The sequence below is a fragment of the Aphelocoma coerulescens genome, chromosome 6 (genome assembly GCF_041296385.1).
Source record: "Aphelocoma coerulescens isolate FSJ_1873_10779 chromosome 6, UR_Acoe_1.0, whole genome shotgun sequence".
Classification (NCBI taxonomy): domain Eukaryota; kingdom Metazoa; phylum Chordata; class Aves; order Passeriformes; family Corvidae; genus Aphelocoma; species Aphelocoma coerulescens.
Genome location: NC_091020.1, coordinates 14,472,015 through 14,494,127, shown reverse-complemented (window position 1 = coordinate 14,494,127; position 22,113 = coordinate 14,472,015). Strand labels below are relative to the sequence as shown.

The 22,113-nt window shown below is 36.3% G+C and overlaps 1 protein-coding gene across 1 annotated transcript in view; it reads left to right on the top strand.

Annotated features, from left to right (window-relative positions):
• LRMDA (leucine rich melanocyte differentiation associated) overlaps positions 1-22,113 on the top strand; it is a 617,496-nt gene that overhangs the window by 343,141 nt on the left and 252,242 nt on the right. Inside the window, exons 3-5 of the mRNA XM_069019305.1 lie at positions 1,761-1,887; positions 12,163-12,302; positions 21,077-21,203. Of these exons, the coding sequence (XP_068875406.1) occupies positions 1,761-1,887; positions 12,163-12,302; positions 21,077-21,203 (394 nt within the window). The remainder of the gene's footprint in view (positions 1-1,760; positions 1,888-12,162; positions 12,303-21,076; positions 21,204-22,113) is intronic.

Here is a 22,113-nt window from a genome sequence, read left to right as displayed (position 1 = left end):
AGCACAGCTCTTAATGGTGAACAGTTTATGTAGGCTGAACTGAGTTTTTTTTCCCCAAAACTGCTGGTTAAAGGCAAGTGCAAAATATGTGACTGTTACTGTGGTGATTGTTTCAGTAAAATGTTTTATAATAGAGGCCTTTATTTTTCCAGCATCAGAAGTTGTAGTATCAATGCTTGGTATAGGCATGGCAAATTTTCTTCAGGTCTGGCTGCCCAGCATCAAAATGGCATTAGTAATAGTTGTACCTCCCTTTCAAGTCAAGAGACTCTGGAGTCCTTGGACTGAAATGCACTGTTGCAGTGTTATGCAATCGTTACTTGAATATTCATATAGTGTGCAGTACCCAGTGTAAAGGTCACTCAGTTGATCTCTTTTGGTTGCTTGAGCCGTCTAAGTGTGACCTATAAGTGGTCTGTAAGTTCTAGCTATAAAAGCAGTATCTTGTTTGTGTTGCACAGATGAATGTTAAATTGTCTCTTCTAATAATACTTGTGTTTTCCTCCAGTAATTGTATCTGTGGAACACTCTAACAGGGGCATTGGCTGTACTTTGATCTTTGCCAAAAACTGGGGGGAGGGTGAGGAAATCCCCTCAGTATAAATGTCATTGGAAACTGAGTAAATAGTATAACCTGCATCTCCCTTATTCATCACATTTTACAAAACAGCCAGGAGATACAGTGATGATCTTCCCACTGGTAGGCATAGTAGATCAGCTGTCAAGTCATGCAATCTCAGCATATCTTTAGGTGTCTGGTAGGTGAATGAGCTGTGAATGTGTGTCTGTGTGTATGCTTTGTATATCGTGTGTCTTAGTTGATTAATGTATGGGGGTTTTTTTTACTGTTGGTATGTGCAAGCATTAAGAATCAAGCTTGGAATAGATGCCTTAACAAGGTACTGAAATGTTCTTTTTTAGGTTTTTTGGTTTTGGTTTTTTTTTTTTTTTTTTGTTGTTGTTTTTTGGGGTTTTTTTTTGGTTTTTTCTTGTACTTTGTTATGAGAGGAATGAATGCTTCTAGAACCTTGTTTATTTACAAGTCATCATCTTTACTACCATGTTGTCAAATCCTCCTTTTTAAAGCTGCTCTCTGCAGTCTGACCTGGGGCTTAACAGTGGAACAGTAAGTTCTGAGAAGAAATCAAATGCCTTTTCTGTCTGGAGTAATTCTGCATTTTATTTTGTAGAGAACATTTTATTTTGTTTGCAGGAACTCAAGAAACTAATTAAGAGGTTAATAAAAAAAGGGGGAAAAATCCCTTCTACATTTCCTATTATTGCATGTAAGGTAACTACTAAGAAATGATACTTGAAGTTGTATTTATTATTGTTAGCAGGGTATGATATTTCTTGGCAGAAATGATGGATGACAACTTAAATTTGTGTCCAGGGAATGAAGGTGAACTGTGACAGAGTTATTTATCTTGGGAATGGAGGTTAGGGTCAGGCGAGGCTGGGTGCCTGAAGGCACAAGACATTGACAAATTCATCCTGCAGGCCCCATATCTGAAGCCTTTTGTTTTGGATCCTGGCTACTCACTAAGTGACCCGCATCCTTCATCCTGCCAGCATGTGAAGGATGTGTTGCAGTGCCAGCACTCCCCTTGCCACTAATGCTTGTCATTCACTCTTCTGACAGGCCCAAACCAAAACTATTCCCACTCCTGAAAGGGAAGGTTAAAATATTTATTTCAGCTCATAATGGCCTCCCTGATTTAGTGGAGTATCATTTTTCCTGTTGCCTTTGTCGTTTGCAGGTCACTAGAAGGACTGAAAACATTCAGTTACTTGGAAGAACTGATCTTGGACAACAATCTACTCGGAAATGACCTTCTGTTGCCCAGGTTACCCCACCTCCATACCTTAACGCTGAACAAGAACCAAATATCCTTTCAAAGAAATACCTGAAAAATGTCAAATGAGTTTTATGTGTCAGCCAAATTAAAGTATGTGAAATATAGTTCATGTGCAGACAAAGCATTCTCTCATTTGGCACCTGGAATACTTCATAGTAATTTATTACAGGTCATTCATAAATGAAATGCACCATTATATCTTCCTGTTGCTCCATTTTAGTGAGAGATCTAAGTTATGGCTCTGAAGAAATCTTTCTAATAGATAAAATAGAGAAAGAAAATAATGTCAGTGCTACCCGTGTGCAGCAGTTGTGTGTTTGCTTGGGGTTCTGTTGCAGGCTGACCTCTAGTGGAATAGAGCGTGCACTGAAGCGCTATTAGGTTTTTTATACTTTAAATAGCTCTTAAAGCATTAAGGTAAAGCAAGATAAAATTAATTAAACCCACATAATAATTTTAATGATTTTTCTCTATTTTCGTGAAACTGGTAATAAGCACAACTGGGTAGCTGCTGTGCAACTGCAGCTGTAAAAGCACGTCACTCTCTTCTTGGTATTCCAGTTCTGCATAAATTCACATAAAATACTTTCCAAATCAGGGTCTTAATACAGTAAAGTTTTTGATGTATGACTAAGTCCAGTTGTAACCAATCAGTCACTTTTCTATATGCCTGAAGTTAGTGCCTGTTTTTGTTTATTAAGACTAAATATTTCAAGATTTGTCTAAATACTCTGCTCAATCAGAGCCCTTCATCTGTAGGCTTATAGATAATGGTCTGTAAAAACTACTTATCTGCAAAGTCTGTGGGCGCAGACTTGATTATTACATAATTTTCCTGTACTTTGACCCATCTGGAGATTAGAAGATGTGTAAGATATGATTTTACAAAAGTGAAGGGCGATCAAACTGTGGCCAAAAGGCCAACTGAGGCCTGCAGAGTCTTAGAGCACAGCCTGCTGAAGTCCTTGCCTTGTAATTGCAGTGTGAGGACAAGACTGCTCAACTGCAGGCTTTTATTACAGACAATGTAAACAGAGAGCAATTTACCTCCTACTAAAGCAAAATCCTCCTACTGAGGGGAATAAAAATAACTGCAGATTCTACGATTTCTGCACTTATTTTTGACTCTATAAATAAATAAAAATCAGCACAGTAACTTTCTTTTCTTGGAGCCGTGGAAATTTGCCAAGAGTGTGTCTTGAACAGTAACAGTCATTACTGTACTAGGTATTTGTCTAGATCTATGGTCAATGCAGAGTATTGTGGGTTGGATTTGGGTAACTGGTTTTATTGTTTTGTTATGTGCTGCCATGGTAAAATCTGAACCCATGAAGAATGCACAAGAACATTTTTGGTGATGCCACTTGCAAACCATGAAATGTAAGTTTGGCCATAAGACCAAAAAGCACGTAAGTATATTTGTCCTTTGGGTGGGTGTCAGGGAGGAGTTTTGCACTTACCAAAAGGAGGGTAGAGGTATTGAATATTAACTCAGTGAACAAAATCAGAGGCAAAAAAATTATCCTGTCAGTAGTAATCTTTAAAGAGTTTTTGCTGGTCTCACAGACAGACTAAAATAGTATTGTCAAGTGAATAAGCTCTCAAAGTCAATGATAACATGATAAGAAGGATTTGATCTATCCTGGGATTTTTTAAAATTTAATCTAAAGGCTATGAACTTAGAGCTTTGAGAGTATTGAGCTACTCAGGTTATAGAAATAATGTATGCATTTTGTAGTGTGCTACAAATAATTTAGTAGAGGAGTTGCAGAAATACTTGTAAAACACCTAATGTATACAAACTGCCCAGAGAAGAAAAATTAACTGCTGTCCATCATTAACATCCTGAGCCCTAGGGAGCAATGATCTCTTGTAGGGAGGGTACATCAGTCTACAGAAGCATGGAGACCTTCCAGATTCCTCTCCTCAATGTTAATGCTGTATTTGAAAAAGGTCTTATTTGAACTTGCGTCACTTCTATAATGAATTATTTCTCTATAGAATTCTTTGAAAAATGTTAAGAAAAAAAATGTACATTTAATAGAATAATTAAATACATTACAGGAAAGATTGTTCATTATATGACAGTAGCACTATATAAAGGACACAAGTGAGCAAAGAATACTGATCTGTAATAAAGCTTCAGTAGGTGGAATATTGCCATGTATACATAAATATATACAGCGAGAGAGTGAGAGAGAGATGAAAATAAACAAAAAGCCAAACTGACCCCTTTGAAAATTGGAATAATGTGTAAACTTTAAAACACATATGAGAGCTTTCCTGAGTATCTCTTAATATAACTGTACTCTTCTCTCCTTTTGTTCTGGCTTCATTTTGATCCATATCCTGTTTCAATAGTTCTGATAAGACCTTTCTACTCCTTTTGCATGGTTCACTTACTGTGTGGCATTGTATGTGTAAATAACATTTGGGCCCTCCTAACATAATGTCTGGATACTGTACAAATGTGAAAGCTTATCTCTAAATCAGGCAAAGACTTAGAAGAATCACCTGATATTTTTTTCTTCTGGTTGCAGATTTTGGTTACAGTCAGGCCACTACCAGTTTTTCTGCTAGAAGTGGAAGAAGCAAATTAAAATATTGCAATCAAAAAAATGGGTTATTGCTCAACTTTTCTGTAATATATAATCTGTTTAAAATCTTTTCAAATGCAGTCTATATAACTGAAACACCTAGAGGATAGTCATCAACATTGTGCAGTGTTGGATTATGTATCTAACGTGCTGTCTTTTCATGTGTTTAGTATGGTTATTTTTTAAAAAGTTGGATTTACTTTGGGAAATACATCATCTTAGTTTTTTTCCCACACATAGGGGACAGCAGAAAGCAGCACAGATCAGGATGGATGGGTGGTAGACGGGAAGTTGCTTTTGGAGGAGGACTTATGACTGCAGTCACCTATGCTTGTAATGCCTCATTTCTCCTTTTAAGTATGTTCACTACATACTAAGAAACAGGCAGGAAACTTCTAAATAGATTTGTTTCTCTGTGGGTGTTACAGCAGTGTGAGGTTTCATGGCTTTTCACTGTGCTGATCTTGACCAGTATGGAACAATATAGTATAGACATTTCAGTTTCCTTTACATTTCAGTCTTTATAGTACTTGTCAAAACTACTCAAATGGGCAGTTTCAAAATTTGGCAAACTCTCAAAAGAGAGTTTGTCATATATGTGTTATATATACACACATACACACCTGTATGCTGAAAATTAGAAGGTGTTCAGTGCCTCACTTCTAAACAGACAAGTCTGATAATTAACCAGATCTGATTCTTTGTAGTAAAAGCCCTATTTCTTAGTCCAGTAAACTGGTCATACATTTAACATACATTCATATTCTTCTGAAGAACTGGTACTAAAATTTCTTGAGAAAAAGGTGTTGAATGTAGATGTAGAATGCAGAGAGAAGGGCCATGAGGATGATGAAGAGCCTTGAGGGGAAGCTGAATGAGGAGTGGCTGAGGTCACTTGGTCTGTTCAGCCTAGAGGAGACTGAGGGGAGACCCCATTGCAGTTTCAGCTTCCTCATGAGGGGAAGAGGAGGGACAGGCACTGATCTCTGCTGACAGGACCCAAGGAAATGGCCTGAAGCTGAGCCAGGGAGGTTTAAGTTGAATACCAGGAAAAGCTTCTTCACCCAGAGGGTGGTTGGGCACTGGAACAGCTCCCCAGGGAAGTGGTCACAGCACCAGCCTGGCAGAGTTCAAGCAGTGTTTGGACAATGCTCTCAGGCACAGGGTATGACTATTGGGAATGTCCTGTGAAAGGCTGGGAGTTCAACTTGGTCATCTTGATGGGTCCCTTCCAGCTCAGCATACTCTGTGATTTTATGGTTGAATCTAGGTCTAGGTTTTGAATGGTTTAGGGGAAAACCAAAATATCTCATACCAGAGAGTGGGAAATCTAGAACTGGGCAGAATACCCATAATGGTGTATATATATATTTCTTATGGCAAGAGGAATTTAATAGTGTGTTTCAGATCTAGGTGTTACATGTCCTTGAGTCTTTGAAAACAGCATGTATTGAATACCTCAGCCGAAGAATATACCAGTAAGTACTTCTGGTGTAATTTGTCTTCACACAGGTCTCATAATGATCTCTAACAGTTACAGATTTGCTTAACCCCCAAACGATAGACAAATTTTGGTTTGCCTCTGTGCTTGTTCCTATGTTGTCCTTAAGTGCCTGAAGACACAGAAGTCCTAGTGACCAGAATCTCATTAAGTGCTGAGGACTTGATGTTTAGATTGAGTGAATATATTAAAGACATAAATTGTCTCCTATTATGCATGGTTCCCCATTCCCTCTAAACAGACAACTGAACTGAAGTTGTACAGAACTCCTCCTGCACAGGCTTCTGAGTTCTCCACACCACAGCTGTGGATTTAGAGAAATCTGTGTGGCTTGTTAAAGAACTGCTGTACCTAATGAGCTAGAAATCTTCTGAAAATCTAGAATTAAGTGTACCTGAAGTAAAAATTAAGTCATGTGAATGGCTAATACCAAACACCTATGGAAGAGAGGAGTAGTCTACAGTCCAGGTGATTCCTTATGCTGTTCTATAGTAGTGCTTTTAGCAGTTCAACTGCAGATATCAGAACTTTTTAAAAAATTGTGAGCTGCTACTTTACTCGTCTTTGTGATGTTTGTGGTGCCTTGTTACTTAATAACATTGAAACACGGTCTTCAAACCTGCAGCCTTGGAACCATGGAGAGTCTAAAATGCCTCTAAAAGCACCGGCAACTCCAGGTTGATAGAGAAAACTAATGCTGCTCCAGTAGGCAGAATGGGATTTTTTTTCCCATGTACTCAGTATGCAGGAAGCTCTCTATGAGATATATGGATTTAGTTAATTACCATCCACACTGCACCTTTTCTTTCTTGGGCAAAGTGGTTTCAAAGTCAGTGAACAAGGCCTTATCTCAAGGTCCTGTCTCTCTACTAGATAGGGTTCAAACTAGAATGTGGCATACAAATGACTGTGTGTGACAACCTATTGCACACAGAGAAGAGGGAGATGTATACTTGCATATTGCAAGCTATTTCTGTGGTTATCCAACCTTGAAGACCTAGCACATTCTAATGCAAAAGCGTTCAGGTGGCAAAGATCTTTTCATACTGCATTCAGAGGAGAATTGGTAACTTCTGATCCAAGGCTATTTCTGTGTGGAACAGCTTGTGATTGCTACATCATGTTTGTGATAAATTTAATTGAAGGAAATGTTTCAGCTGGGAATAAATATAGGTGTCTTGCTCATTTATGACTCTGGTAGAAGTTGTTTTTTATTCAGCTGTTTTAATGTTAGGTTGATTGCAGCAGTTGCATGACAGATGATTAGTTGGCAGAAAACTTCTGAATGACAGTTTGGGGTTTTTCTGTATGATGGTCTGGAATTCTGCATGATATTCCTGATGTTCTCATGTACATATTTCAGAAATATTTTGAATGCGTGCTGATTGCTCTTTACTGTGTCTCTTTGCTTCCAAGAACTTCCAAAAGCTGTAGTCAATGATGTTCATTAGCATGGGAAGTTCTCCTGTAACTCTTTTGGGGAAATGGAATGACTTTTTGAAAGATAGTGGTGGAGCAACCTGGAAAGCACTGAGAGAGAGAACAAGAGTAGTTACTTTTCTGTATTCGAGTGTGTGACTAGTAAAGAGAATTGCTAGCAGACAAAAAGTTTACAGAAAGAAATCCCAGATTCTCTTGAATGCATCAGACTATATGTAAAAAGTAATTGTATGGTGAGATAGGAAATGTTTAAGTATTTTTAGACAGAATAAATTGATTTAGAAACTGTTAGTGGAGATTGTGTTTCTGCATGGGTTTGACCTGCAGTTTTTCCTGAGGACAACCACGAATATGGTTATACCAAGAATGCTGGTAAGGAAGGAAGAAATGCTATGGTGTTTGGGGATGGCCAGCATTAGTGCTCAGTACTGAAAGCAGCTGACCGTGATATTACTCTCTATAAAGGATTCATGCAGTGTCTCTGCCCTGGAAATATGCAGAAAAGACACAGCTAAAGAGACTCTTGGGAATACAGAAGTCTGGAATAGAGGAACTCATGAGACATCAGGCAGTAGTTTCTGTGTGAATCCACTTAACCTCTTAGAAGTATAACAGAATAGTTCTTTACTATGCTGGCTGTCAGCATCAAAAAAAAAAAGACACAGCATCAAAATGACTGTCCCTGCTTGTGAGGCTCTCCTAAAATTAGTCAAAGTGAAGTGGCACTATCCACTCAGAGTTTACAACTTTGTGCAAATGGAATATTCCCTGGGAACTAGTCTTTGAATGGTTTGAAAGGGGATATAGTCCTGACTAGCCACTAGAATTTTAGTCCAGGCTACCGGATTTTCTACAAAATAAACAACCAAAAATGTTACAAGCTTGCACAGACAGTTAATTCTTAGCCAGAGAAAGGAGACAGATCCTTTGCTTTGGGCTTTTGCTTGTGCTCTCTGCCTTCTAGGGAACCGCAAAAAGAGTGGTACTGAGTATGAGAGAGCGAGTGAGAACAGACAAGTCAGAACATGCCTGTAGGATTTGTAGGATATTTTTGATACCATGAAATGTGCAAAAAAATTATATTGCTTTGCAGCTAAACTGGACCCATCACAGTACTGTAATTTTCCAAATAAATCTATTGCTACTGTCTCTTTGTTCCTGGCAGCATTTGTCTTTCTCAACAGAAAATACAGTGACGAAGTTGTGTCTGCTTGTGAACAGTCTAAATATGCCTGTGTGGTATGCACATTGTAACACTCTGAAGAGGCTTTAAGAAGTTCATCTCTGAGAGATACCCAGTTCTTTTGTTTCCCTAGTTTAAAACTAGAAATAGTGCAAGAAGTAAGTGTAATCCTTTGATGAGGATGAAATTTTTAAAGTCTGTCCAGCATATTTCTGTTAATTGTTCATGAAGACCAGTTTACATTTTTGGAGGGACCCATTGTTGTATCATCCCTGAGAATATTATAGCTTATGAGCTGCAGAGCTGAGGATTTAAAAATTTTAATTGTTACCGTTTTTCATTTTGGTCGATGTCTGTTAGAAGGAGAGGCATTAGTAGATTGGTAATGACAGCACTTGACTTTGGAGATGGATTGCTACACTAAGGCTTTTTAATTATCACAACAGCAATACTTTAAACCATTTTTCAAATAGTAGACTATAGTGTAAGTGTTGGCATCACTGTTACACCTTCACCTTGTGATCAGTGACACTGACTTTAGAAAGATCAGTTCAGGGCTATTTTTACAGAGCTCTAAATAAATAAATACATTTTTACTAGCGCTGTCCATGGATTTAATTGTGGGTTTTCTTTTTTGAAAAGAATGGAGCTGAAATTGGTCTTAGAAGTGGCACAGCAGGATTTTGCAGCTCTTTGGCTCTGATTGCACCAATATGGCACTCCTTAGACTGCAACAATAAACCATAAAAAGGAAGCTGGCAATAAAATTTCAGACTTGCTTTGATTTTCTCTCTCCATATTTTCCTAGCATTGTTTTAGAAAGACTTAATGCTTTTGGTGGCATCATATAGTTCCAGTATTGTGATTTAAATAAGTATTTGACATGCTAATTAACTAAACAGTACACTAGAAGTGCACCATGACATATGAGTCATCTCTGAGAAATACTTAATTTTTTAACAGGATATCATTTATTTTTTTTTCCTACATGCTTTGTAAAAAATAACTGTGGTGTTAGGTGAATGGGCCTTCTTGGAAAATCAACCTATATCTTGCATTTTTTTTTTTAAGAGGGATAAGAAAAGGTACTTAAAGTCCTAAAGAACAGAAAAATTATTTTATTTATGACACAACTACTGATTCTCTTGCGTAAGATACTTTTTAGGGGGTGTTTTTGCATCTAAAAATCTATGCTCAGGATTTTGATACAAGGTATTAGAATCTAGACATTAATTTCCAAATTTAGGAGGTTTAGATATATTAAATGCAGATTATCAACTTCTGTTATTTACCTAAAACTCTTGGTGAATATGGTGTCTCTCAACTTTTGCTTTCCATAGGATTTTGAGGCATAATCTTACACTTTCTGCATATCTAAGCTGACACTGCTCTTCATTACATTTCTAAATACTTTTTGATATCTGCCTTGAAGGCTGCACGTTCAGATGGGAGTTAGAATACATGTCATGCTCCACATTCATCAAACTTTTGGGGAGAACAGCTTTTACACAGGAAATAGCTCTGCTGAATTGAGAAGCAAAAGTCCTGCATGTTTACTATATAAAAATTTTGAATGACTTGTTATTTTTTTGTTGTTGGGGTGGTTTTTTAATGTTTGTCGTTGTTGTTGTTTTCCCGTTTGATAGGAAATGACCAGATACAATCAAAGCCTTGCAATAGGTAACCTCCTGTGTGTGATTGCTGTTATGGCAATAACTGTCTTTCGTAATAATAAACTATTTCTCTCAGGGAACCTTTTGGGGATTTAAGCAATCCTGCGAGAAATTAAATGTTTCTCCTGGCTGAGGGAGGGTGCCAGGCTCAACTACTTCTCTAACAGTCTTTGGAAACTTTTAAAAAGCCTTTTCCACACTTGAACATGTGTGGAAAAACAGTTTGTGAGTTTCCCATCACAGTCACATACTTCCTGAAAGAGCCATGAAAAAGTTTATGTGTGAGCTTAAGGTCCAGGTATGAAAATTAGCACCAAGTTTTGATTGGTAATTCATCCTAGTTAACAAATCATATGTCTCTACAAAAAGATAATTTTTCTTAGGGTTTGGTAGATTAATTACTGGATATAGCATTCCATAATGTGGCTTTTACCACATTAATTCTATGAATTCATTGAAAAGGTAGGAATGCTAACTTTTCATTTCAAGCCCTCATTTTCCCCACTCATGCAAATATTTAAGTATGACTCCTTAGATCTTATGGGACAGAACACTAACTATGAGTGTAGATACATTGGTTTTAGTAGAATTAGTAATTGTTGGCATGATCTTCTTGTGTGTTTGGAAATAAACTAAAATGTCAGGCTTACAAAAGGAAGACCACATTTTTAACAATAAAGCTGTTTTCTCCATTCTGTATTGCTTCTGTTGCCCTTAAGATATTGGGGTGAAGAAATAAAGTAAATTCCATCAGCTAAAAATAACAAAGATAACAGAAACACATAAATCAAGTATAAATAATAGCAACACAAGTGAACTGAGGATTTAAAACAATGGTTTGTCTCTAACAGCAGGAGAGAATAAAAACAGAGCAATGTAACGTCCATTAATAGTTTTGAATAATTATTACTCTTGTCTAAGTCAATTTTTACATATTGGAAACTTTCCACATGCACATGCATGGCATATTTTTTGAGAATCACACCTATAACTTTGTATGTAAATTGAAGCAAATAAGAATGTATAGTTCAAGTTTTAGAGACTGTCACACTAGGCCTTAACAAAATAATTATTTGATCAATTAACAGATTGAGGTGCAAATGGTTGAATACTGGTGTTAGGCTTAATCCTAAAATGTGATTTCCAGTATTGCAGTGGTTAAAGATCGTTTAACCTTTGTTTGCTTGTTTGTTTTATTGAGGTTTACAGTAATGAAGGTGTGTCCTTCTTATTCATGTTCTGAGAAATATAGTTTAAAAACCTCATGAACATCAAAATATAAGGCTCTTTTAATGAAAAATTTTATGCTTTACAAGATTTAAAAGCTTCATATATAAAGTATTTGTAACACTGAAATCTTTAAGTTGCACTTATTGAAGCATTAATTGGCGTATACTAATCGAGTAGTTACAAATGTGTTGCTGTGACACTCAGAGCGTTTGTATGCTGGGTGGGAGTGAACCTGGGTTGTTGTGGTTTGACTTTTTTCTTTTGCCTTTTTTTTTTTTTAACTCGTTTTCCAGTGGACTGAATATATTAGTGATGAATGTGCTGTGAAACTAACTGTTTATTTCCATGCTGGAAAAGTTTCATGGCTCCAGCAATTGCTAGCCATTTTACCACACAGCATCCATCATTTTGTCAAAGTTTTAATGTTTTGTACTGAACCACCTAGGAAAGAAAGGAGGAGAAAAGAATGACAAAACAGCCCAATTCTTTTATTCAATGCCAAAAAACTGACTGAAGTTTATCCCTGTTTGCCCTTGGAACAATTAATGTGACATTTTCCTGAATGCCATACTAAATTTGATTGTCAGTTATTGAAATGTATGTTTAAATCAGCAGTGATGCAACGCTAAATGCTTTTTTCATTAATGTCATTGAATCCTTAACCCACTACCTTTGACACATAACAGAATTAGAAAGCCTTTTGGACCATTTGGCTGAAGTTGTGCCCTCACTACAGTATCTCAGTTTGCTTGGAAACATTGCTTGCCCAAATGAACTGGTCTGCAAAGAAAAGGATGAAGATGACTACCAGAGATACAGGTTAGTGTTTTCACTTGCGATGTGATAAGGCATGAAATTCTTGTTCTACTACTGGAAAAATACTAAACTAAAATGAACCCAATCAAACATCTACTCTATTCTGAAAGCATTGTAACATTCTGCAATGAAACACCTGGGAATTTGAGTAGCCCCATTTTGGTGAGATCATGCTCAGGAACCCTATTTCAAGAAATACTTCAGTGCTGTCCAGCACGTGTCTGAGTTGAGCAGGTGTGCACAGGATTTCCTGAATGTATTAGTACACCCCTACTCAAGGAATTTCCTTCTTTAAGGCCAAGATAAGGCAAGATTTGCATACACTAAGGTGACAGGTAATAAGAAAAAAAAAGAAAAAATCACTCCACTGAGATAGCCAGTTGCCTTGTCTTCTGCTCATGTTTGATATGGTGCTAAGTTGCTTCTACTGTAGTTATCAAGGCGCTATTAACACAGAAGAAATGACTCCTCCCATATTGTGCTGCTTTACTCAGGGCAGTTAGATTCTAATAAAAATACCCCAAACTATCTTTGATGTAATTTTAATGAGCTAGGTTACACAAAAGGTCGTCTGAAATTTATTATGGAGGCTTGATAAAATACTGTAAGTCCAACTGAAATGTTGCTAAAAGTTGCAATGATTATTTTTAAAAAAGAGAAATACTTGTGACTGATGATGGTTGTGAGTATAGATCCAAAAGTTTTGGAATGTCTGCTAAGTGACGTAATTTTCGGAGCTATAATCTCTGGACAGGTAAGACATTGATTATGAGGAAGAAAAAGACATTAGATGAATTTTCCTTGCTGCCATGTGATGCATTATTTCAGTTCTTGTGTGCTGGCACCTTTCACATTGGCTGCAAATGGCATTCAGGGGTAAGTTGGAGCCAAGCAGCTCTGGTCACCTTGCCTTGCAGAGCCTGAGCTTGGTTTTTATTAGTATCACCCACAGTATTTGGAGTTATATAACAAACTGATGTTATCTTCAGGTAATCCAAACTGTGCTGTACGAGTTAGCATAAAACAATACAAAGTTGAGAAGACTAAAAGCAGGTTTATGGGGAAGTGGCTTGAATTTGATGCACTCAGAATTGCTGTAGGTTAAACAGCTGTCCCGGATGTGCACACATACTTTTTAGTTAGTTTCAGATTTTTGAGAAGGATTTCTATGTTGTCAGACTTTCACCTTTTAATGATTCTACATTTGAATCTAGCTTAGCTTGTAGTATTTTGGTTTTCATGGAGTAGAGCAGCCTAAGTTTAATAAAATATTTTCCCATTGCTCTCACACTTAACTGGAAGCTCTGCCTGCTATCCAGCTTACAAGACTATAATAGTGCTGTCTCTATGTAAATTTATGTGACATGTGCTCTAGAAAATTGCTTAAAAAATGAATGATATTTCTACAGTTTACTGTTTTTCACTTTAAGTATGTTTTCTGACAATATGTCTCCTATTAATCATTTAAGCAAAAGTGGTATGTTAAAGGAGCCATTCAGAGGCAAGAACCCATGGTTCATTTAGTGCTCTCTGAAAAAATTCCTTATTGATTGACATCCTCTGTGGTTATGTGATGTAATATTTATAATATGTCACAGAGCCATACATCAAAACAAGCATGTCCCTTGTTTCATTTCAATGCAAAAATGTTGATTTCAGAGAGGTCAAGGTGGTTTTAGGTCACATAGTGGCAAACCACTATGTCAAAGTGTGAAGGGATCCTATTTATATATCTGCTGGAAACTGCAGCATTGCTTCAATTTTCTTTCCTCTCAATTTTTCAAAACCCTGGGTGTTTTTTTCCATATAAACTAGGTTAATTGAAGCACTTTTAAGAAAGAAGAATGGGTTCCTAATTAGTTGAATGATTTATGGTTCTGCTGCTATAATGAAAGCTTCCTGATCCTTTTCCGTTATTATTTGTTGCATTGTATGAAATGTATTTGCTGGACAGCATTAGATTCAAACCCAGAACCATGGATCAATCAATCGAGCTATCTGCCTATCTTTAGGGGAACATATATTGCTACATGATGGGACTGATTAAAATTACTCCTCTAATTGTACTCTGAGTATCTAATTCAGAGTTTTGAATACACATTCTGAAGCATCTTGAACACAACTTTTGTCTTCCAGTTTCAGCATTTTTTAATGGTTTGAAATAACATTTTTTCCTAAGGTTTTTTTTTGGAGAAATTTATCAGAAAGCATCAAACGATTACATTTATGTGAACTTGAATTATGTAAAAACTTGAATTATGTAAACATTGTGCTTCACCATAACTTCAGCTGGTTTTGTTTTGTTCTGAGTGGGAACTTCTTTTTGTAAATTTTTGCAGTAACCATTGGAACCACAGCTTCATTTTTCATTGGCCTTTAATTTCGGTCCTACTGAGTTCAATTAGAGTTCAGGCTATTTAATTCCTCAACCAGAAAGAGAAAGGTGCTAGAAATCATAGCTTTACTTAATCTTCTCATTCCAACAAACTGAAAAGATCGGTAAACCCCCCAAAATCTTAATGTTAAAAAATGTGGAAAATAATTTTTTTAAAAATTCAAGGTCTAGTGATTCACAGTGATCTTGGAGGTTAAAAGTAATATTACATATTTTAAAAACAATTAGATTTTATAAAACATAATTGGAAAATATAGAAAGACATGCTTTTGTCAAGAAATGGTTATCTGGTTCTTCAGGTGATCCATTGGTATACCATTTCTATAATTTCATTACTAGAGTTCTTTCCTACTCTTTCAGTAAAAGTACATTTTATACTGAAACATCACTGTGATTTTTTTTCTCAAAGTAGTTAATTTTTTGTCTAAAAACCACAGTAACGTTTGAATGGGATTTTTTTTTTAGGGAAGAAGAAAAGCACTTTTTTTTTGCCATCCCTGTTGTTCCTTCTTACATTTCAAATGTGTAGGAGAACAAATTGACGAAAAAATTTCTGTGTTATTGGAATTTTTGCTTGGACAGAAAAAGAAAATGGGAAGTTCCCTTCTGTGATATTTTTATAAGCAAACTTGTTTGGTTCATTTTAAAAACATGAGTTTTTTCCATCATTGTAAAAGGGCTTTAGCTTCTTACTATTAAAAAAAAATTTTTTTTAAGTTCTTTTTTTTTAAGCTTTCTGTATTTGGGTGTTAATATTTTGTAAAGTGATGAGGGCAAGCAGAATATCTAATATGTAATGGTGATAGGAAAATTTAAAAGCTTTTGGCTCTGCTAGGAAGCAAGAAACGCAGAAAAGTAGCTTGCAAAACAGTGTCCTCTAAAATAACCCCGTCTACAATCTCTGCTTTGAAGATTTCGTGAAAACAAAGGTCATGACCCAGAGATCAAAGTAACAGAAGTCAACACAGTAATTGCTGGTTGCTTCTGTTGTACTCACAGTTGGTCAGTCCTGTGGGTGTATTGTTTGCAATGAAAACTTCAAACGTGGTGTTACTGAACTGTGAAAAATCATCTGGGTCACAATGTATTACAAAGCATTTGTGAATGCTGCAGGTGACCTCACCTATTTTCATTAAAGTGATACATTATGAAGAATTCATGCCATGTGTGAAGTTTTCTGTGCTTGTGCATTCTTCATTGCTCCTTATTGACATTTCCTGGAATGATGCATTCATTAAATGCTGTTGACATGGAAACAAGGGCAAGTGGAAACAAATGCCTGAGTTTATTTTAATTTAGCTTAAAAGTACATGTGCTAGATATGCTATCTTTGGCTGGGGGAGCAAATGATGATAACCTTATGAAGGCCTCTTAAGATATAACAGCAAGAAAGGAAGTGCATGCATTTGGTATGGATTAACTTTTCAAGCTAAATCAGCTATTCCCATCCCACAGTTCTGATTGTGAGAAAGGATGGGTCTTAGAGCATTTTTAATGTTCTTGCAGTTTTCTTTTGTTTTATTGTAGTTTTGTTTTATTTATTTATTTTTAAATTGCTACAGAATTTGCTTATTTATTTTAATAGTCTTGTTATTGAATTGGAATGATGATATAAATATATATATATTCAAGAAGCAGTAGGAGACTAGAAGTCCTCACTCAATAATGAAAATAATGCTAATATACATGAGTACCAGTGAACTTGCTGTTGAGGCTCTCTTTTAGCCAGAGGGGTTGAAGTCTGTGGTACTTCTGTATATGTTCTTTTAGTACTTAATTAGATGATTAAGGTATTCCCTTACATCTGTATAATCTATGAATCTGTGCTACTTCAGTGTTTGAGTGAAGCCTTGTCATTTCACTAATACCTGGAAGGAAAAGCCTGTACTTGAAAGACATCAAAGGCCATGCAAGGTCCATCTGAGACTAGCTGCTGTAAGGGTTCATGAGCCAGAACAATTACGATGTTTTTGTTCAGCCAAATAAATTGAAGTTTCAATAAATTGAAATTTGTCTGTACTAACACAGTAACTCAAGGCAGAACTATAATTATTGTTACACATATAGAGAAAGATTTTTTAAATTCCTAGGGTTGTTTGCTATATTGAAGAAGAGCAGAGGGTGTTAAAATATTAGGAGGTGGTGTGGATTTCTGTGTGACTTGCAAGCCCCTCAAAATTACGGGGTCATCACCAAGCAGTACCAAGGCAGCTCAGAGTCTTACATGGTTTTCTAACATACTTCATGCCAACATCCTGCCCTCTCTTCTGGAAGATGCTGGTTCAAGTTTATGACCTGTCTTCCTGATCTGTGTATCAAATGTTTTTGTTGCAGAGGAAATTCTGTAGCCAGCTATATGCTGTTTGATGGGAGTAGAATGGTAAATTTTTTTGGGGTGCAGAAGAAACAATCATAGAAGGTAATCTAGTTCACTGTCATAAACATGTTTGTTCAATTCTTCTGATTTTTTTTTTTCTTTCCCCATTTAAATGCTGATGTAACTTAGCCAGCTTCAGGTTATTTATTTTTTTCTAGTTTACAATAATGTAACTGGAAGCATAATCAGCCCTTCAAAGTTTGAAATAGGCATATTATTTTTATGTTCTATTATTGTTAAGGAAAGGAAATAAAATAACACAGAAAATAGAAAAATGAAAGTAAACACTTCCAGAAACAAAGAGCATGTTGCAGGTATGATACAGGTAGACCTGGATACTTCTTCATTCTTGTGGGCAAATATTTCTCAATTTTTTCACAGCAGATAATTTTTTTGTTTTAAACTTAAATATTGATGCATATAGTGCAGTTTTATATTCCAGTTTTTGTTAATAACAGTGCAAATGGGAATACTATACAGAATCTAGTTCTTACAATAGTCTTTCATTAAATGTTCAGTGAAAGAGTTTGCAAATGTCTCTCTTTTCCAATATCCTGGCAGGTCTGTATAAAAAGTCTTAAAATGATGCTTAGTGCATGCAGCACACACAAAATTGGTAAATGAATTGTTAATGTCTATTGTCATTTTTACTTAACTAAAATGGAAATAACATGAAATTTCATATTCTCTGGCCTTTTTCCTTATCTGAGTGTTCTTGTCCTGAATACCTGTTATGAGCTTACTTTCATGGGACTCTTGGTGCTGGAAATCAAGGTAGAGGAGATGATTCTGAACAAAAGAAGGTGCAACTTTACTTAAATAAATAATTTCTTTAATCCACTTTGAATTAGAAGATCAGTTTACAGGCAATGATAAGTGGATCTGTAAGCACCTTCCTGGTGTGTCTAATTTTTACTTTTCTGTCATTGAAGCTCACCTTTATCTTCATCACTGAAGATAATCTTTTTTCACACCACAACAAAGATGTTAAAACCCAGTAACAGCAGTCTCAGAACACACGGAGCAGTGCTAAGTTTTAAAATTATTAAGAAAAAAAAAAAGGCAGGGGGGGTAGGGAGACCCTGCCCCCCAACTTCTAACCTAAATAAACCTTTCTAAAGTAAATGTAGAATCTAGATGGATCTTTCTTCATTAAACAGCATTCTTTTAACTAGTGATTTTACAAGTCTAAACCAGGTGGAATGTGTCATGCAATTTATGGGTCCCAGTACCTGCCATAAAGTATTTTATGATGGCTGTGTTCTGTGTTATTAGTAGCTGTCTTTTTCTGCAGCCATTGGTGTTTGATAATACTCTTAAAACACCCAAAATTACTTACCTGCAAGCAACATTCCGTAGTCCCTGTTGACAGTTTGAATAAGTTTAGTGCCCTTTTGTTGTGCTTTACCTTCAAAACAAACTGATTGAACCATCAATAGCTCCTGAAAGCTGACAGAGGCATGTCATCTGGTGTAACCCTCTGATAGTAGGTTATCTGTGGGAGTTAACCTCCCTGCATTGTTAACCGAAATGTTTTATGTACTATGCAACTTTAGGATACTGCTGTGATAACCTTAGTAACTAAGTCATACATCACAGTAAAGAGATTTTGTGCAACAAATAACCCTGGATTAAATTTACAAGGGTTGAATTGATATTGCAGAGTGTTCATTCCCAGGCTTTGGTAATCCTTTCCTGTATTTTTTTATGGCAAACTTGTGTTACATTTAGATTGAAGCTGTATCTTCATATTTCTAGCTAAAATATATCCAGGAAGCTTGCTGTTTTTCTTCAGCCATTTAATAAGAATGTATTGTATTATTTTCAAATAATATAGATACTTTTTAGCCCACATTTAGTAAAAAGAATATGAGTAAATGAGATTGTATTTTAAATCACCTTTTAAAATAATTAATCACAGATATACCTTTCTTCTATCAGTGGGATAACCTTTATGGTACTTACTTTTTAGTATTTGCTCTGCTTTAAGGTCTGCAAGTTTGAAAAAAGAACCAACCCCAGACCTGTAACTTGTGGAGCAGTTTGCTGTTTAATTTGAGTGGGTAGGGTCTTTCAGTTTTGTTTCTGGAATTGACAAGTACTAGTGCTAATTCTGGTTTTTGAAATGCAGTCAGGATGGCTTAAAAATACAAAAATACATTTGTATCAAGGAATGCTATTATAATTTTAAGCTCTTTTGAAATGATTGAGAGACTGACATTAGGGCTGTGATCCAAAGTCAGCATAGATGACAGTGCTGTCTTATTCTGTTGTCATTTTTGTTGCAGCCTGCTTTTCAACGGCATATTTCATTCCATCATTAAACATTTGCTGATTTTCTAATACCGATGTTTTCTTCACCTGAATATTCATCTTTTCTCACCCTACACTTAGTGGGTGTCTTTACTCATTTTTAGCTTCACTCTTCTTCATTCTTGACATATTGTTTCCTTCTGTACATGTCTTCATTTGAAAGAATCTGTTGTCATCTGAGCTTTTCTGCCAGTAATGCAAGATGGATAGCTTCTCCTCCAGTGAAAGATAAGGGCCAGCAAAATGCCAGGGAGGACTGGAAGGGCAGCCAGGAAAGCTGGAATGAGTCTGAGAATGTGTCTGTCTCATAGGTCTGTAGCTGTTGTTTAAAAAAATGATCTTAGGAGATGTTCTGTTTTGTGAAGTGACTTTCTTTCTTCAACTAATATAATTGAGAGCCATAGATTGAGGATTCAGGTTTAAATTGTCTGAGCATTTCAGAACTAAGTATTTTCAGTTCAGTCGTTAACAATTTATGAAGGTGTTGCTTCAGAGGAGTGGTGCACTTGACAGAAAGGTTTATTTGCACCATTGAATTTTGCTTGGTTTTAGAAGGGGGAGCATCAGTCTTTTTTCACATGTTTATCTGGTTTTGAAAACAGTATCATAAGATAAACTTTTACCTTTTAAACCAGTTTTGTGTGTTGTTCTTTTTCAAAACATTATGCAGAGTTTGCTACTTCTTTGATTTTTTCCTCTCAGTGCCAGAAGGGATTGGTGTGGTGAGGAGCTCTCTGACTGGCTGGGGGGTTAGGCAAAGAAGCTAGGCTGGGGAACGTTATTGTCACCTTTCTACCCCCTGCCAGGAACAGTCTGATATTGCCCTCACTTTGCAGTGTCTGCAGTGTCTGCTTCACATTTGGTTGACTAAATGCAAATGATGTGTACTTGAGGTGATTAGATATTTGGATTTGCTGTGATTGTGCCTTCCTTTGGTTTTGATCTGCTATGTTCTCTCCCTCCACAAGTGAGGAGCCAATAATATTTTTCTGAGGCTAGAAAGCTGCTGTCCTTTGAGTAAAAATGATAAATAGTATATAATACTGATGAATCCTCACAAGAACTTGGAATTCTTAAAATATATTTCCCATAAATAGTCTCTCCCTGTGTGCTTCTGCACTTAATCCTGAGCTGAGATCTGTATGCCATAAAGACACCTTGTCTCTCTGGCAGGGTCAAATTGGGATTCTCCTTCCAAATGCTGATGATTATGTTTTTAGGAAAATAAAAAATTTGAAGAAGTGTTGGCAAATGATAAGAATTCTTGCAGAGAAGTTAGTTGGCAATTTCCCATATCTCAGGTTGGTTTTCTCCTGCAGTGTGGGTTGGAGTCTTTGGTATCGCTCAAAGCTCCTTTTCCCAAACAGGCAATGCAAAACAATTTCCAAGTTACTCTGTTTCTTGATATGCTTTATACCTCACTAATATACAAAGAGAACATCCATGTCCAGGTGATAATTGTGTTTGATCCACGCAGTATTAAATGGTTTTGGGCAGTTTACAACAAGCTTCATTTGAGAGAATAAAGTTAAGTATTCTAACCTTGTACATAAGCTGCATTGCATGGAAAAGGTGAATAGAGGAAGCAAAGGCTGTTGTTATTTATGGCTGTTATTTATTTAGTCATTTAGTCTGTGAATATGTCTTTGTTCATTACTGGATTTTAACTGTGTGCATTTTGATATCTGTCAGATATTTTGTCCTGCACAAATTGACAAACCTGAAATTTCTCGATACTCGGAAAGTAACCGCGAGGGAGAGAGAGGAAGCCTTGATAAGAGGTGCCTTCATGAAAGTGGTTAAGCCCAAGGATGCTAAGGTAGGAGAGTAAATGAAAGTAATGAAAATAATATGATTCATTAACACTATTATTAAATAACTTCAAGAGCCTGGCTGCATCTTTTGCTAAGGTAAAAACTAACAGGTGAAACTTTTCAAATGAAAGGACTGATAAATGTGGTCAGATGGGGGGACAAAGGCCTTAGTAATTTTTGTGTGTTTTAATACACACATTTGTAGGTACATGTCTAATGGGCTGTGGCCATGTTACCAAATTTCTAGTTTCAATCTCTATTTCACACAGCAAAGTAACTAATACGTGTCACTGAGCTTAAAAGGATATTTTTACCCTGTGCCAAGGAAGTGTAACAACTGTGTGATATAGTTTTGTGAAAGAATGTGATTTTTTTCTGGCAAGTTGTCCCCTGCCTTGTATGTTAAATATCTACCGCAGAGCTCACACCTGGGGTGTTTATTGGCTTTTAGTGGACCAGTTGATTCTAATTTTGTAATGTTATTTAATGTGGTGTCCTTCTAATAAGCATTGACAACATCAGAGAGACAGTTTCAGTAATCTGAGCATTTAATACAGCTTCCATCAAGTCTGGGCATCCTGCTGAAGCAATCACAATGCGAATGTGAATTCTCCACTTTGCCTTCTTTTTCCATTGTTGATCAATACGTGATAACAGCAATCTGAGGGTGCTTTAGTACTGCAGATCTTTCTTAGAACTCCACTCAAGTTTTCAGTGTACTTGCTTTCTGTTTGCTGGTTTTTTCTCTAAAGTATACCATCAATAATTTATTGCAGATTTCCAATAATGCTGAATAATAATGTAGTGGTATGGAAATGCACTGTTTGGTAGCATAACAGTGTTGCTGGATAAATGCATTATCATGAGTACAATTGCAGTGCATTGCAAATTAATTCAGACTGATTAATTTATAAC